Source organism: Cryptotermes secundus, unplaced genomic scaffold (assembly GCF_002891405.2).
Source record: "Cryptotermes secundus unplaced genomic scaffold, Csec_1.0 scaffold234, whole genome shotgun sequence".
In the NCBI taxonomy this organism is placed as follows: Eukaryota; Metazoa; Arthropoda; class Insecta; order Blattodea; family Kalotermitidae; genus Cryptotermes; species Cryptotermes secundus.
The window spans coordinates 1,949,754-1,967,544 of NW_019725843.1; the positions used below are offsets into that span (position 1 = coordinate 1,949,754).

General features: G+C 40.9%; 1 protein-coding gene across 1 annotated transcript in view; it reads left to right on the plus strand.

Moving 5' to 3' along the window:
- Positions 1-1,958: 1,958 nt before the first annotated feature.
- The window catches only part of LOC111863656, a 596,698-nt gene continuing 580,865 nt past the window's right edge, over positions 1,959-17,791 (plus strand). Inside the window, exons 1-3 of the mRNA XM_023850153.2 lie at positions 1,959-2,132; positions 6,075-6,184; positions 16,125-16,695. Of these exons, the coding sequence (XP_023705921.1) occupies positions 1,959-2,132; positions 6,075-6,184; positions 16,125-16,695 (855 nt within the window). The remainder of the gene's footprint in view (positions 2,133-6,074; positions 6,185-16,124; positions 16,696-17,791) is intronic.

A 17,791-nucleotide genomic window follows, 5' to 3' on the forward strand; every position in this document is an offset into this window, starting at 1 on the left:
GTCTTGATGTATACGGGCCTTACAGGAAAAAATGGTCCTCATATTTAGAACACATAAATATTTGTGGTTTATGTGAAAATATTTAAATATAAGACGTGAAATCGTGTATTACATAAATTATTACGGTCTTGTAGAATGTGATGCAGTGAAATTTTGGCAGATGGTTACGAAACGTTTCGGAGGAATCTGCTGCCTCCATCTTCAGGAATGAAGATGGAGGCTGCAGGTTCTTGCAAAATGTTACTACCCATCTACCGAACTACATACCATAATATCACATAAAACTGTAACATGACACGCCCTTGAGAATCCAATATCCAACATTCATTACTTAATAAGGTGAGTCTTTTCTATCTGTGGCTCTACAGCCCTTTGTCTGTTTGTTATCATATACACGGTCAGTAGGACTCTTTGAACGGGGGATTAGTCCGTCGCGAGGCAGCTACCTACGCACAGAACAACACAAACAGAGAATAAACGCACATACAGACATCCATGCCTTGAGTGAGATTCGAGCTCACGATCCCAATGTTCGAGCGAGCGAAGACGGTTCATACCTTAGACCGCGCGGCCAATGTGATCGACAAGGTTAGCCCTGGCTTTATAAAATATTGGCAACAACTGCCTCGTAAATAAATTTTAAAAATTGGTATATTCATTACACAGTAAGTTTATATTTCATATACAAGAATTGTATACATGTATATAAATTCTTAGGTTGCCTATTTACATGTTCAGCCGTTGCTCATTTATCTTCATAAAATTAAATTGCATTTATTCTACATATATAAACATGGACGCTCCTATTTATTTTATTCTTGTATATTTCTCCAGGGTAAGAAGGGCCTTTTCATTATATGAGGCTTACATCAGAGCAATAACGTTAATTTGAAACGAGTCATTTTTTTAGGCAAACCATCCATTCTGTCAGATTATGTTTACTATCTGGGTACAGTTGATACTTACATGTCAACCAACACAAGGCTCATGGGAATTTCAGGTGAACATTTTTAAAAATTACCTTTTTTAAGAACATTTTACAACTCCTCCGTGGCATGTAGTCCGCAAGCGAACTATACTGACCGAGCGAACGCCGTTTGTCGGCGAAGTTAGTGCCAACTTTAGCGGATAGAGGGTATCGCGTGGTCAGCGCAACGAATCCCCAAGGCCGTTAATTTCGGTATTCTAGACCGGAGCTGCTATTTCCTTGAAATAGCTCCTCAGTTATCCTCACGAGGCTGACTGGGCCCCGTTCCAGACCCATTACTTCTCAGAAAACTGGTAGCGCCGGGAATCGAACCCGGGACCTCTGGCCCCCACTTGAAAAGTTGTGAAATACAGCTATATGTATAACAAGATGCGAATGACATTTAGAAGACCCTATCAGCAACAAATGTAGGTTATGATAATTCTTTCTTTGTTCTTATTTCTTATAATAACTAAAAATATAAATTAACTTTTCGTGGTTTTAGAGAAGTAAAAGTCTCAGTAAAATCAACTGATTCTATTTCTGTTTTGTGGTGGCCCCTGGACGACCTCCTCAGTCGCTCCCCCTTAAATCCCTCCGTGATGCTACCCCAGGTGACGAAAAATAATTATTCTACCTCCCCCTTCAATTGAAAGCAGCTCAAATTTCTCAAAACTTCATCGGAGAAAGATTAAATTCCCACAGTCCTACGAAAACTTCCATCGCGATATTGCAATTCTTAAAACCAGGAAACAAAGAATGTAAAGTTGTCCCTTTGCTTAATTAATCAAGTGCTACGCCACGAAAATATATGGGGGGGGGGATAGCTCCACGAACTCTTGCCCTCTGCACTATATGGAAGTGACTGGTCAGTTTCACGTCCCGGCCCACCCTTAGGAAAGAGTCCCTTGTACTCACTGGATATAAGGCTGGGTGGGCCCTGGGGTCTGTCTGGACGCTGCAGGGAAGAGAAAAATCCCTTAGCCAGGACATGAAGGCACCAGATTTTGAACCAAGGCCACAGCAAATGGATGGAAAGGGGGGGGGACGTGGCAAGAACAAATTCGAAATGAAGGCGACGGCATATCTATTGCGCCAGTTGCATCTCTCCGACATTGATCGGAACTGTCTTGTTGACGCCGACAGGCGCCGTCCTGTCACACCAGTAGCCTCCTCTCTTCTGGCTTAAGATTACAGGATTAGACGACAAGAGTAAGCTTGCAGTTTGCTCTTCTGTTTACATTGTTGTGTAAAGTTTATGAATGTGCAAGTTAATGGTCACAGTATGAAGGAGGAAGCATCAGAAATTCATTTTCTTTTAAGAAAATGCAAAAGAAAAGGTGGTTGTAAAATTTTCCATCCCTGAAATCGAGCCTCTCAAGGCGGCCGGTTGGTTTACCCGCGCTGTCACGCCGGCCCCGTTCCTTGCGATGGGTTTACATTCCAATTTACGCTATAGGTTCCAATTTCAGCAAACGAACTCTATTTACCTTTACTTTTTCACTCTCTGTTCTCGAATTTCACCGTTTGCGCCGTAACCCCACGCAATAAAAGCACAGAAGCAAACCGGAAGTACGCAGTGGAACGTTCAGTTGGAAACGGTCATTTCATTTAATTTTGCCAGGCTTCAACAAAAGGAGCTTATCAAATTCGTACGGTCTCATTGAATGATTGGCCGGTTCTTTGGCTGATTAGTTGGTTGACTAAATGGCTATCTGGTTCTTTTCCTGACTGAATTTATTTCTGGTTGCCTATTGCCTTGTTGACTGATCGGTCATATGGCTGTTAGCTTGTATATTGGTTGACTGGCTACCAAGCTCTTTGACTGGTTGTCTGATTTTTCTTCTGTGTGGCTAGTTGTTTGGTTTGTGACTGTTTGCCTGGTTGGCAGTCTTGTTGGCTATTCTTTAGTTGATTAGCTATCCTACCGATTGCTTGATTGACTGATTATCTGTTTGGCTAGCTATTGTTTTGCTGATTTATTAGCTACTTGGTTATTTAGCTATCTGGTTATACGTGTATGTCTGCATGACTGAAAGGTTTTTTGACTGGCTATTGCCTGAATGACTATCTGATTGAATGCATCTTGTTAAACTATTATCTCACGGAATGTCTGAATAACTGATTGACTGTGTCTGACTGTTTGCTAGTTGACTGCCTGGCTGACTGGTTAACAGATTAACCAAACAACTGAAGATAATTGGCTGACAAATTGACTATCAAAGCAACTAAAATAAGTGAATGACATGAAAGTACTAGAAGCTAACAACCATGCGATTAAACGACATACGAGTCTAAGAAGTAAGGAAGCACGTAACAAAGTTCGTAGTTGTTTCACGTAATATAGAACGAGAAAAGTAGCATCGAAACTATTAGCAAACCGACAATGTAAGAGTAAGAGTAAGTGTTAGATTAATGATACAGTGTAACACCATGGATAAGCAAACAGTTTCATGATCAACCTTTCCTGATCAGCGCACAGTACGCAGCTGATTAAGAAATGATCTCTAGCTAACCGTGAAATTATATTCCATATTGAAGATGTGGCACCATGCAGATATTTTGGTAACCGCCTGCTCACGCTGGTTCACCGCTCGCGGATTTCTTATACCCTGAAGATGGAGGCGATACGTTCATCCGAAACGTCGGTTAATAAAATGTTAACCGCCGTAAAAATCTCAAATGTTATGTATTCCAGATTGTCCATTTTCTTGATGTTTCTTATCGAGAGCTGACTCTGTTCCACACTTCGGGCGACCGATTTTCATGATAATGATAGAAATAATTAATTTCCTTTATTTTCGAATTTGTGACATAATTACCACAAAATAAGCCACGACATTTTCCTCTTACTCGCCATTCATGGTTTTTATCATTCATCGCTGGGAATTTAATGTATATGAAATTTGTGGGTGGTCATAACCGTCAGATAAAGAGTAAATTAACCTACCATCAAACCCACAAATTCAAAATGGAACAGAATGAAAGTATATAAATCGTTTCATTAATTTCATGTAACGAATTTTCCCCGTATATTACAGCAGTCACTTGCTTGCTGGACCGTGGTTGATTGAAAATGTAATAAACTGAATGATCAATTCACAATTCGCATTTCCAAAATTTGTGTTAAATATTGACTGTGCGTGACTGTGATACATTACATATGTCGCAATAAGATCATTTACACTGCATGTTGACTGTCGCATTTAACGTTCTGAGCAGTGTCGATTTTATTATACAGACCGAAATAATAATTGTGTGTGACCAGAAATATTATATGTTGACCTGATATTAAAATAGTTATTAACCCTAAATAGGCATCTGCCTCCTGTTAACCATTCACAACGAATCTTTTTTTTTTTTGGGAAGATAACACCTTGTTTTATAATATTGTCTTGTGCGAGTAATATATTTTTATGGTTATTTATAAATTCAGTCCAGAATGTTTAATTTATCTCTTTCCTATCCGAGGCACGCGGTAGCGTAGTCGGTTGAGGCACTATGGGACAAGTCGGAATGTCGCGGTTCGAGTCCCGATGATGTGCATTTTTTCAATTTACCTAATCCTTCCAGCCGCACTATGGCCCTGGGGTCGACTCAGCCTCTAACAGAAATGAGTACCAGGAAACTTCCTGGGTGGTAAAGGGCCGCCGGCGCGTAAGGCTGACAACCTTTACGCCATCTGTGAGCCGATTGTCTACAGAACATATGGAATCCTCTACGTCTTACAACCCTATTGGCCTCGACGGCCTGTTAGAGGGATAGCTTTACTTTACCTTTATCTCTTTCCTGTCTGAGGAGGTCGTTTATCCAAAGAATCCGTCCAGGTCCGAGGTCCGTTGTAATATTTCGTAACAAGCTTATTTTTTAGGATGAGGAGTTGTTAGCCCCACGCCCAACCACCAAGCTGGAGGACCACCCCTTGTCAGCTCTCTGTGACTGCTTATTCAATATATTCGCATCTACCCTCCATATCTGGAGGCCGTCTCCTCCATCCTCAACCTGAGGACGCGCCATGCCGTGGTCACCAGGAACCCGCCTAGGTAAAGGTTAAAATACAGAATTATGTTACGATTTGTTTTTGTATCGGAGTGAAACTTGGCTACTCACCTTTACAACAGGACGAAGACTGTGTCTCTGAGAAAAATACGACGCTGAGGAGAATAGCGGGACCTAAAGAGTTGAAATGATTGAGGGACGGCAAATTACACAATTAAGAACTTATTAATTTATATACCTACACGTTATCAAACATTTACGGACATTTAGCATGTTTGGAGCGATGTGAGAAATATGTACACAATTTCGGCGTGGAAATCTGGAAGGAAGACGAATTGGGAAACTCAGTCATTATAGTGACTGGACAACTGAGGCACTGTGGATTCATTCTCAGCGAAAACAGTGATAGCTTTCGAACAAGCTCTGGGATTCACTCATCTTTATCCCCGGGGGTAAATCGGCCGGGCCGTGAGTCTAACCGCTCACCTCCATCCAGTGATGGAATCTGAATGTACGGAACTACAGCCCTTTCCCCGTACGTTTTCTTGGCTTGATGTCTAATGAAGCACAGAGAAAACATATCTATAATTATTTTGCATGAAAGGAAGAGACAATTTGGGAGATCTAGATGCAAATGGAAGAAAAATGTTGAAAATGATCGTCAGTAAATAGGATCAACCTCCTTACCTGAGTTTAATTGTTCCTGTGTGTCTTTTTCTTTGTGTTTATGTTTGGTTCAGTAAATTAACACCGCTAACATATAACAGATGTTAAGACATTTTAGTAGTTAGAAAATACACACAAATACGTTTTTATTATTATATTTATATTATTATAGAAGTATGGACTTGGAAGATAATATCAATAATTTTAGCAAGGAAAATTGGTAAGAAATAATATACTTTAATAGAAATATGTCAAATTAGTATTGAATCAAATAGCAGAAAAACCGGCCCTGCTGTTGGGACCTCACATGTGAATCCTTAAGAACAAGAAGAGGCCGGCCACAAGACAGGAGACCTTCCTGAGGCCAATTGCTAGACACGGGACAATTGTAAGAGATGGTATGCAGCTTGCTGTAGCTAACACAGTACAATGCACTTTGTAGCACAGACAGCTGCGCACAGCCCACGTAGAAAGGGCTCAGGATAACAGGCCGGTAAGAAAGTGGCTGGATCAGCAGGATCAGCAGGATCAGCAGGATCAACAGGATCAGCAGTGAGACACAAAACGGTCCCTGGCGGCCTAAACCTTGGCAATACAAAAGGAAAGACCTTTCCCCAGAAACTGGTGTGTTCTATTCAGTTAGAGTTCACCTCTTACCCCCGATTTCTTTGGACATTCCTAATGGCGTACACTAGCTAGCGAACTAACTAACTAACTAACTCACTCACTCACTCACTCACTCACTAACTCCATGGAGATGGGCCCTTCTTGAGAAGCCATCAGTTGCTCAGGAACTCAAGAATTTCCCAGCATATTATGGAACCCCAAGGTTCATTAACGTGTTCACAAGAGCCCTCCACTAGTCCTTATCATGAGCCAGATCAATCCAATCCAAACCATCCCATCATATTTCTCTTAAGATCCATTTTAGCATTGTCCACCCACCTACGTCTTGGTCCTCCCAGTGTTCTCTTTCCTTCTGGCTTACCCACCAATATCCTATATGCATTCCTCTTCTCCCCCGTTCGTGCTACATGCCCTGCCAACTTCACCCTCTTGGACTTGATCATTCCAGTTATACTTGGAGAAGATTACAAGTTATGAAGCTACTACAAAAAGTGTTGTAATATACCTATCCATGGAATGCGGCTCATGGTTTGATAAGCATAGCAATTTACTGTTTATCTCATGACCCATTTCTTTTTTATTCTTTCCTCGTAACTATCTTTCCTTCCACTGGTCCCTCTCCTGAGCCAGATCAATCCAGTCAATACCAACTCATCCTAGTTCTCTGAGTTCTTCCCACCTACGTCAACGTCTTCCTAGTGGTCTCTTTCCTTCTAGATTTCCAACCACAATCTTATATGCACTTCTCTTCGTCCCCATTCGTGCTCCATGACCTTCCCATCTCATCCTCCTTTACTTAATCATTCTGATTTTATTTAGCGAAGAGTACGAAATTATGCAGTTTTCTCCAGTCTTCTATTGTTTTATTCTTCTTACGTCCAAATATTCTCCTCAGTACCCTGTTCTCTAACGTCCTCAGTGTATGTTCCCCGCTTAATATTAGAGACATGGCCTATGCGACCTCATGCTTTCGTGTCTACACCTCCAATATAAAATGCATATATATATATAGTTTGGGAACTGAAACCTGCTGATTGGTATCGATCGAACACGCACTCCTTTTAAAAGATTATTTCGTTTTAAGTAGCGTGAAAGGTTTTAGTATTTCATAAGTGTCTGCAGGTTCGCATCACGACAATAAATTGTGCTCGGCTCCATATCAGGCTCCCATTTAGTATCCAAGGAGACCTAAGTCTCTGGTAAAGAGCGAACTTCTTTTATAACTGGTCTGAGGCTTTCGCGTCTTGAAGCTGTTCTGACGAGGCAAGATGGAGCATGTGTTTCATTAGAGGGCGCCTGGGTACTGCACATGGATTCGTTTTCAATCTGATGAAGATTGCAGCAGGTGAACTTCCACGTTGCGGATCGAGGCAAGTTTCTCTGACAAGCAGTCGCATCACGGAAATGAGAGCTCTTTAACTCGCTAGTTTATGGGTTCTTTTTCGACAGGTTTTATCGTTTTTTAAAAGTTATTTCATCTCGAAATGATAAGGAAGAAACAAGATAAATTCCAGAGTGTGTACCTGGCATCAGTACCTCAGATTCTAACCTGTTACCTCCCGAATATGAAGCGGAATAGCTCAGTCAATATAGTGACTGGGCCACGGGCTTTACGGTCAAGGAATTGGTTGGATTCCCGACAAGCGAAACGTATTCTGTTCTTTCTCCCAGCGCACAGATCAGCTGTGGAGCCCACTCAGACTCCCATGTCTTTCCCCGGTGGTAAGGCGGACGCGGCGTGGCTCTAACNAATCATTCTGATTTTATTTAGCGAAGAGTACGAAATTATGCAGTTTTCTCCAGTCTTCTATTGTTTTATTCTTCTTACGTCCAAATATTCTCCTCAGTACCCTGTTCTCTAACGTCCTCAGTGTATGTTCCCCGCTTAATATTAGAGACATGGCCTATGCGACCTCATGCTTTCGTGTCTACACCTCCAATATAAAATGCATATATATATATAGTTTGGGAACTGAAACCTGCTGATTGGTATCGATCGAACACGCACTCCTATTAAAAGATTATTTTGTTTTAAGTAGCGTGAAAGGTTTTAGTATTTCATAACCGTCTGCAGGTTCAGATCATGACAATAAATTGTGCTCGGCTCCATATCAGGCTCCCATTTAGTGTCCAAGGAGACCTAAGTCTCTGCTAAAGAGAGAACTTCTTTTGTAGCTGGTCTGAGACTTGCGCGTCTTGAAGCTGTTCTGACGAGGCAAGATGGAGCATATGTTTCATTAGGGGGCGCCTGGGTATCGCGCATGGATTCGTTTTCAATCTGATGAAGATTGCAGCAGGTGAACTGCCAGGTGGCGGATCGAGGCAAGTTTCTCTGACAAGCAGTCGCATCACGGAAATGAGAGCTCTTTAACTCGCTAGTTATGGGTTCTTTTTCGACAGGTTTTATCGTTTTTTAAAAGTTATTTCATCTCGAAATGATAAGGAAGAAACAAGATAAATTCCAGAGTGTGTACCTGGCATCAGTACCTCAGATTCTAACCTGTTACCTCCCGAATATGAAGCGGAATAGCTCAGTCAATATAGTGACTGGGCCACGGGCTTTACGGTCAAGGAATTGGTTGGATTCCCGACAAGCGAAACGTATTCTGTTCTTTCTCCCAGCGCACAGATCAGCTGTGGAGCCCACTCAGACTCCCATGTCTTTCCCCGGTGGTAAGGCGGACGCGGCGTGGCTCTAACCAATCCCATCTCTGGTGCCCAGGTAAAGGATTCCCGTAACCCGCCGCTGTACCGACTGAAGTATCCCGGCTCCAATGGAGGATAAAAACAGTAGAAATGAAAATGATAACTACAAAATAAATTTATAGGAAGAAGTATGTAAGGTAACCTGAAGACGGATGCGTAAGACCTATGAGACTACTAAGCTGTATTCTTCATGTTCGTCGCCATGCGTACTTCAAATGTCACAAGAATAAAAGACTTCACCTATGATTGACTAATTCAGCACTACGCCATGATGGCGTATGGGTAGTGGATGTATAGATTAATATTTTCTTGACCTCGGCACTAGTTGAGTGGTCAGCTTCACGCCACGCCCGCCTTACCTCCGGGAAAAGAGCCCTCGGTACCCATTGGTTATGAGGTTGGGTGAACCCAAGGGTCGGGTCTGGACGGCGTGGAGAAGAGAAAATTCTTGACTTTACCGGGACTCGAACTCCGACCCCTCGGTCATCCAGCCAGTAGTCAGTCGCTATAATGACTACGCTATCCCGTCACCTCTTCACCTTTGATTCAAGCACAAACATTTTCAAAGTTAATTTTTTGGTATTCCGTTTAGGCCGGTCTTCATTCCTTACAAACACCGATCCGTTGTCCTAAGATGGAGCTACCTTCCTATTTTACAGAGTACTTTTAGAATCGCGCATTAAATTAATAGATACATTCATTATAGAGTGGGGAACATAATTGTCACACACCCAGTGTGACCCAATCCGAATCCCGTTGCAGAGATGCATATGTTACGTATGGCTTAAAGCAGTGGTGAATCGATTCCCTTACGAATACGAACTTGTGCACTGTAAATGGTAATTAGCACCGAACCTCAATTTTCAAAGGGAATTCGTTCCTTGCAAGTTAATGCATGATTGATGGGGGAGGTTGGGTATCGAGGGAGATCCCTGTCAAAGTTGTGCAGTGCGTTAAGAGGCTGGATCGCCCTCAGTGCATCTCGTAGAGATGAAAATGTAGTGAACCCAGTTTACAAGAGACTGAACTAATAAAGCGATTGTTAATTAATGAAATCCCAAACGCGACGAGACGTCAGGAGGGCTGTGAGCGGAGAACCGGGGCAACTTATGTACTTTAATGGAATAAGATGGACTATATTGTGGTCTTGCGGTTTATAATGCAGATGTGTAAGGGGTGCGCGGGTTCCAACGTTGCAGCAAAGCACTGTCTCCGTACTGGAGGCTAAAATTATGTCACTGTTAGTACTCACATACCAGACTACACGGTGTCATAGCTTAGAAACTCGCAACATGACTCTCAGATATTAAATTGCAGCATCCTTTTGCATTGCGTAGATCTGATTTTGCTTTCCTCTTTTTTTTTGTCCCGTCTATGTGTAACAGCTCGCGGTAGTGTAGTTGGTTGAGGCACTGTGCTTCAAGCCGGAAGGTCGGATGATCGAAACCCGATGATGTCATTGGATTTTTTCAATTGACATCCTTCCAGCCGCACTATGGCCCTGGGGGTCGACCCAGCCTCTAACAGAAATGAGTACCAGGAATATTCTTTGGGGTAAAGGGCGGCCGGCGCGTAAGGCTGACAACCTTACCGCCATCTGAGAACCGATTTTCTAGAAAATGTGGGAACCTCAACATCTCACAACCCTATGCGGCTCCACCGTCTGGTACAGGGATAGCTTTATTTTTTTATGTGTAACAGCCTTACAGTGAACAGCAGTGACCTTCCTCACAACATCCTGTTGTGTTAGTTTTATCACATGATTATGCGCGAAATTCAGTCTACAGATGAAACTTTGCAGGTTCCTGGTCTTATCGCCACTTAATCCATACATTTATGTACATTCAACGACATGTTTCGGCCACGCATGGCTGTCATGAGGTATATATATCTAGTTATTTGTGAGCATACACACCGGCCAGTAGAACACATGTAATCAAGAGACCACGTGCGAAGTACTCATCGCCTCGAAAAATAGAGCACAAGGCAGAAGAACGCCAACCCACACTCGCACCGCATTATTTTAAATGTTAAATTACTTTAATAAGAATCAACTTGGTTTTTGAAATAAATTTTCATACCTACACCCCTCAGGAGCCAAGATAACACAGTTGGTGGTATAGCGTTTGGCCACAGCTGGACGATCTAAGGGTCAGAGTTCGAGTCCCTGTAGGGTCAATAATTTTCTTTTCTACACGTCGTCCAGACCGGCTCTGGGGCCCAATGGATACCACGGGCTTTTCCCCTGGGGGGTAAAGGCGCCGGGGCGTGAAGCTGACATCTCACCTCCAGCTAGTGCCGAAGTCGAGAAAATGTGGATCGATACATCCACTCCCCAATACGCCTTCACGGTATAGTGCTTAATTAGTTAAGCACAGGAACAACTTCGCCTTCATACATTTAGGATACAATCAGTCGTTTGTATCTCTCATTATGTACTGTGCTTTCGCATCTGATTGAAGTACTGACCCGAGCGCTGTTTAAAGTCCTGTAGTTCGCGTGTTTTGCACGCCTGTGTTTTTTACTTGGACTCAGGAAATAAGCCCGTATAGAGCTGGTACTCTGAAGGCTTCACGATTACAGAGTAGCATTTATCGGCGATACCGGTACTCTTAAGGGTAACAAAGCAGTCTGGCAGAGATACCGTAGTTTCTGATTCGTACCTTTCACAATTCCGTTGAAAACTGTTATCCGTGGGCATTTTTGTATTTTTGAACCGGCTAAGAATAAGCCTATAAGTGTAAATATGATCATTGTACTTTTATATCTGTAAAATTAAACCTCAAATAAACACCATGAGTTTATGGTTACAGAGTGAACAAATAGACCTCTGCACGCATAGGTTGTACGTAGAACTTCTTCTGCCGATAGATGGGTCTGGCAACAGGAGGTTTCCTCTCGTCAGCTGTCGTCATTTTTAATGAAATGCATTGAAGATTTTCTTGGAACCCGTATTTACGTTTTTTTCAATAAATATTATAGTCCGATGGTGAGTTCACGAACTGGAGTCCGTAATATAATAAACAATATTAACAATTTAAGTCGTAAGTACTCCATATTTTCTTTGAAGGTCCAGATATTTTTTCTAACTGCTTCAGTCCGTGCAAGATACAAATCTTTGACATAAGTTTTATTAACCTATTTTCTTATTTTCTAGAAATACACTTAAAGAGGTTTAACTATAAAATTCATTTCCTATAAATATTCTTCAATCCTTCAAGGACTGAATTCCTTCTAAATAATATATAGAAGTTCAGTTCGTACCTCACAGGAACCATTTTACCTTGCCGATATAAAGACCAACCAGGTAATGCGGTTTAAGCAATTGTTATTTATTGTGAGAACCATACAAAATACGCGTAATAACACTATTGGCAGAGTGCAGAGTTTTAAAATGTTAAAGCAGGGGGGACATATAATTACTACTAGGATTTAAAGAGTTAATTAACGAAGTTAGGTAACAAATGAGTGATGTGGTGTGAAGTCTTATTTGTGCACTTACATTTTTCTCAATTGCTCATGGAATTCACTGGCCAGTCTTGCAGAAATACAAGCTAAATTGACTGGTCACCTAACAAAATTATTCACATTTAAGATCTTTATAATCTTCATGCAAACTGATTTTTAATTTTATATCCTTCAGTACGTCCGTTGACACTACAAAAATATCACTTTAGATGTTGGAATTTTGGCAGGATCTTTTATCTTTTAACCAAAGCATATAAGAGGCAATTGCTTTATAAAATCTTAACACCTTTCTTTAGCTTGTTTATTGTGTGGCATTTCTTGCTATCGAAGTATTTCATAGATTACATCAAAGTTGTATGAAATATATTTTCTAATGTATTTAAACTTGAAATATGGAACTTTTTAATACTTGAACGTAGCAGAATTAAAATTAATTGAGTTATAAAGTTAAATACGATCTGATTCACGCGCAGTGTTGTAATTTGGAATCCTGTAAGTTGAGAGGCTCTTGTGCCTGAAAATGTAAATACTGTGCTTGAAAACTGGGACGCTAAATCACACTTCATTCTGCATACGCCTAGTTCTTCTGGCTCTTTCAACCTGAAGCCGTCCACCCGCTGTTATTTTTATAGCAGTGGCTAACGTGCGCAACCTTTCCCTTCGCCCTGTCGGACCCTCCCCATTTTGCAAGTGGAGATGCATTTGCTAGACCGTAATGCAAACACAGCGCGCGTAATTAGCAAAGCTAAACTAAAATTTATACTACAGTACATGAGGGCCGACTGGAATTATGCGGCCATTCCTGAGCTATGCGCACCAGTTTCATTCTGACAGAGGTGGGGGGGGGGAGACAGCTTCGTATAAAGTAGCGAACACACAGGACTTGGAGTCTGGGGATGATTAAGTTTAAATTATGCGAAATAATTATAATTTTAAATGAATTTTTTAGGTTCTGTATTTTGGGAATTAAAATGGCATATTGGATTTGTGGCCCTTACTGACGCTATCATAAATATTCTAAAATGTTGTACCGTATATTCTGATAAAAGTTTACCAGTTTTTCTGAAGAACGTGTTGCCTCCATTTTCAGGGCAAGAAACAAGCATCAAAAACAGTTCCCGATTACTCGCTCGACCTTTTTTTGTTATTGCTAGTGGGTGGGACTAAGTCCCTTGTACTGCGGCCACTTCTGGCCTATTGTACCAGCCCCAGATGATAGGTGAGGGTGATTGTGGAGCAATTGGTGGAATGAAGATTGGCAGGGGAAACCGAAGTACTCGGAGAAAACTTGCCCCAGCGTTACTTTGTCCACTACAAAGCCCACTTGACCAGACACGGGATCGAACCCGGGCCTCCGCGGTGGGAAGCCAGCGACTAACCACTTGAGCTACGGCGCGGCCCCTTGCGCGAGTTACTCGCTGACACTGAGGAAGGAGAGTGCGCTCTTCAGACGTATGCGTAAACTTGCGTCACACTACAATACGTCACTCTTAAGAGCAGCAATACGAGGCTGGATCGAACTGTATAATGGAAGGCCTCACAATTTGTATAATTCACAAAATAAGCCTGCTTTTAGTGCGATGAAACCAAAGCGAGTTATATCGACTGTGCATAGAGAACGTATGAGAGAAATGCACATAAACTTTTAGCCGGAAAACCTGACTTGAAGAGAAGACTTGGAAATCTTGGGAATGGATGGGAGGATAGTGTTGAAATGCTTCATAAAGGAATAGGATATGAAGATTTTTTTTTTTTTACCCAGCCGAATATATGGTGCAGTGGCGGGTTCAGGTGGATGCGGTAATACAATTTTCTGGTTCCATACTCCTTCAAAGAAATATGGACGGAATATCTGAGCATGTGAAATTTGGTGATAAGGCAGGCCAACCCAATAGTATTTCGGTGTAAGGTTAAGTAACGTAAGATTAGACTATCCCTGTAACAGGCTGTGGAGGCGTATAGGGTTGTGAGACGTCGAGGCTCCTAAATTTTATAGAGAGTCCGCTCACAGATGGCAGTAAGGTTGTCAGCCTTTCGCGCTGGCCCACTTTTACCCGCAGGAAGATTCCTGATACTTATTTCTGTTACAGTTTAGCCTCAAATTCCTTGCATACTCTGCGGAAATAGCCGATATTTTTATATCATCTCCAGTACCGAGTACAAATATTTTTTCTGAACCGATAGTCTTATGAACTCATGAGTGGGAAGCTGTACGGTAAGAGATAAAGTTGTCATTGTGCTTAATTAACATGAAAGCCACGAAGATGGTATGGCTCAATTCTTAGTGTCGGTTCTAGACCATTTCCTCCCGGTAACGCTGGGTTAGTCCCAGAGCCGGTCAGGACGCCGTGGACAAGAGATAATCTCTTGCCCCTCCTGGGAATCGAACCCAGTTCTTTCACTCGTGCAGGTCGTAGTCTGAGCACTGTACTGAGCTGTCCCAGTTGCTACGCATGGGAAATGATGCTTTACTTTTTTCTGAACTGGTATTGCTCTCTGCACATGTTTCTTAGGGTCATCATTTAACTAAATGATAAAGTGAGAAAAATGATACTTCTGTGGAAGGAATTCTCCAACAAATTCATGCTTTCTATAGCTTGTAATATTCGAATTGTCTCCGAACTAAAACACTTTTATTGAAGTATTTTAATTTATCTAAAAAAATTGTAATATGAAGCTCATAATACATATCTGGATACTATAAACCTTTCTCTGATATTACAGACAGCCGATAGAACACGTATAACAAAAAAGTCCGTCATTGGATCCAACCTAAGCCAGTTAGTTTCAATCAACTATACCTGCATTTCTCTAATTTCATTTCTTAAAACCTAGCTAGACTCTAATTTATTGTTTTTTAGATTAATCTAACAGTACTAAAATTTTCCTCGGTTTAAGGTCGTTTCTTTTTTTCAGTTCCCTTTACTTTCAATTGTCTTGTGTATTACGTTTTAAAATATTTGTACCGTTCTAAACTTACCAACTGACGATACTTTGGACATGGACTGAGCAGTTAGAAGTATTTTCTTAATTTAGTATTTTTTATTATATGGAGAAGCTAATTATTTTCTTGTTATCTTTTTTTTTTTTACAAGTACGATATTTCAAGCATTTCATGCTATCAGATTACGTAATCTATGCTGTAAATAGAAACAAGATGCATCGGAATGCAGTTCTGGCGCGTTCGGCCTCAAAATAGGATATTAGGCGATCGATGCATATGCATTAATACTAATTTATGCATAATTTACATTGAAATAATGAAAAAATTGTTCGTATGAATGTACAGCTCATGGTGTTGCATATCACTCTGATAGTACTTATTTAATTTTGGTACACACACAGCATAATTCTCAGAAATAAATATTTTGAACAATATGACGTTTCTATTAAGAGTTATTAATTTACAAATGTGACTATGTTTCAGAGACGAAAGTCAGGCAGGAGTGGGGAAGAGCGGCAGTTTGTCTTGCTGCTTGTTGTACCTGCGCGGAAGCATGCCTGTAGCTGCTCATGTTTTCTGCGCTTCCCTACTCGTGCTGCCATCTTGCAGCGCTCCATGCAAGTGCAAAGAGAATGTCAATATGACGGCTGGTGTTGGAAATGTTACAGTGCCGCTCGCGGTGTAATGCGTTATTATCGTGCTTCAAAGACAGCGTGGTGTGGTCACGGTGTTGCTGTGTCAATGAAGAAACTCCTGTTGTTGCTATGCGGATGTAAACATGTCAAGCAACATCGTCGAGGAATGGTTAAGATCCTTACATTTGGGCCAGTATGCAGAGTCATTCATTGACAATGGTTATGACGATTTGGAAATATGTAAGCAGGTAGGGGACCCTGACTTGGATGCTATCGGTGTGTTTAACCCCTCACATCGCAGTAGGCTACTTCAGTCGATTCGTACGTTGAGAGAAGAAGGTGCAGCTTCTGTGTATTCTACTTTAGAAGAAACTGCAGCTGTCCATGAAGACTGTCAGTGCGACACTTCAAGCGCTCGCTCGTCTAGAACCTTGTCCGCACACCAAGGCTTTACAGACAAGGAGCAGCAGCAGCAGCAGCAAAGTGGTCAACGTTGTGGAACGGGCGGTAGCCCTGCTTCTTCTTCTGCTGATAGTGCACAGGAACTCGGCAAGTACCTTGATGAATATGAAGAGGGGAAAGCAGAACTTGTCAAGATACCGCGCCTTCAGTTGAAACTGTTGCTGAAAGATAAACTTAGTCAGGATGGTATTCGACTCAGCTGCCAGCCCTATTCGACCTCGGTGAGTACTTGTAATTATTAATTAATTATTCATTATGATCTAGTACATACGTGGTTCTGCTTCAAGTACTGCTTACGGGTTTATTGGCGTTGTTAGTATCTAATACATGTATTCAAATATGCCCTAACCTCACTTTATTTAACCGCAACTGATATATACCAATTGTTGTGGCTAAGTAAATTGAAACCACAATAAAGGCACTCCCTTTATGCTAAAATCGATGAATTCATACACCGATGGTATGGTAAACAGCGCAGTTGTGAATATTGTTCTTTTCCATAATTTAAATAAATATATTCAAACATAAATAAAATTAGGTAAAAATTTTAATAATATGTACATGTTATTCCACATACTTTTTTGTGATGTGATATGTACATAATTAACTAGCATACACTTTACACCGTCAGTATTACATTAGTAGATAAAAAATAATATTTTTATGGTTACAGATATGATAAAAATTAAGCCAGGATTGAGACATGTAATAGATTATAATATAATCTTCCCCTCAACTTTTTACCCTTAGCGTAGTTTGAATGTGTTTATGTGTGTTTTTGTCTGTTGTCTTAATGTAGTACCACTGCCACTTCGTGAAAACTCATTTGCAGTTTAATAATAATAATAATAATAATAATAATAATAACCATTTTATTCATTATTAATCATATTATCATCAACAGACATTGTGGCAGACGCAAACCATTTTTTTAAGATGGAGAAATGCAGTGTTTGGTAAATGTGCATGAATTCCATCCCATTCTGTTTAGCCCTCAGAAAACTAGGCAGCTTAGTTTCTGTGACTGTTCTGAATGAATGAATGAAATTTAGAATAGGCAACATACAAACCATCTAATTCCATGTCATCAAGGTCATCTTGGAGCAGTGATAAGTATTCAGCTTTTATGAACACAAAGATTCATCACCATGTTTACCACAGCATGCCACAGAGACTGTACATATCACATTTTCACTGTATACAGAGTGGCCCAAAAGTTAGTGAAATATACACTAAAAAACATTAGAAATTTATTTTTTTATTATTTACTGAATTTACAAAAACTGTTCTAAATAAGATTGTCCAACTCACGAGGCT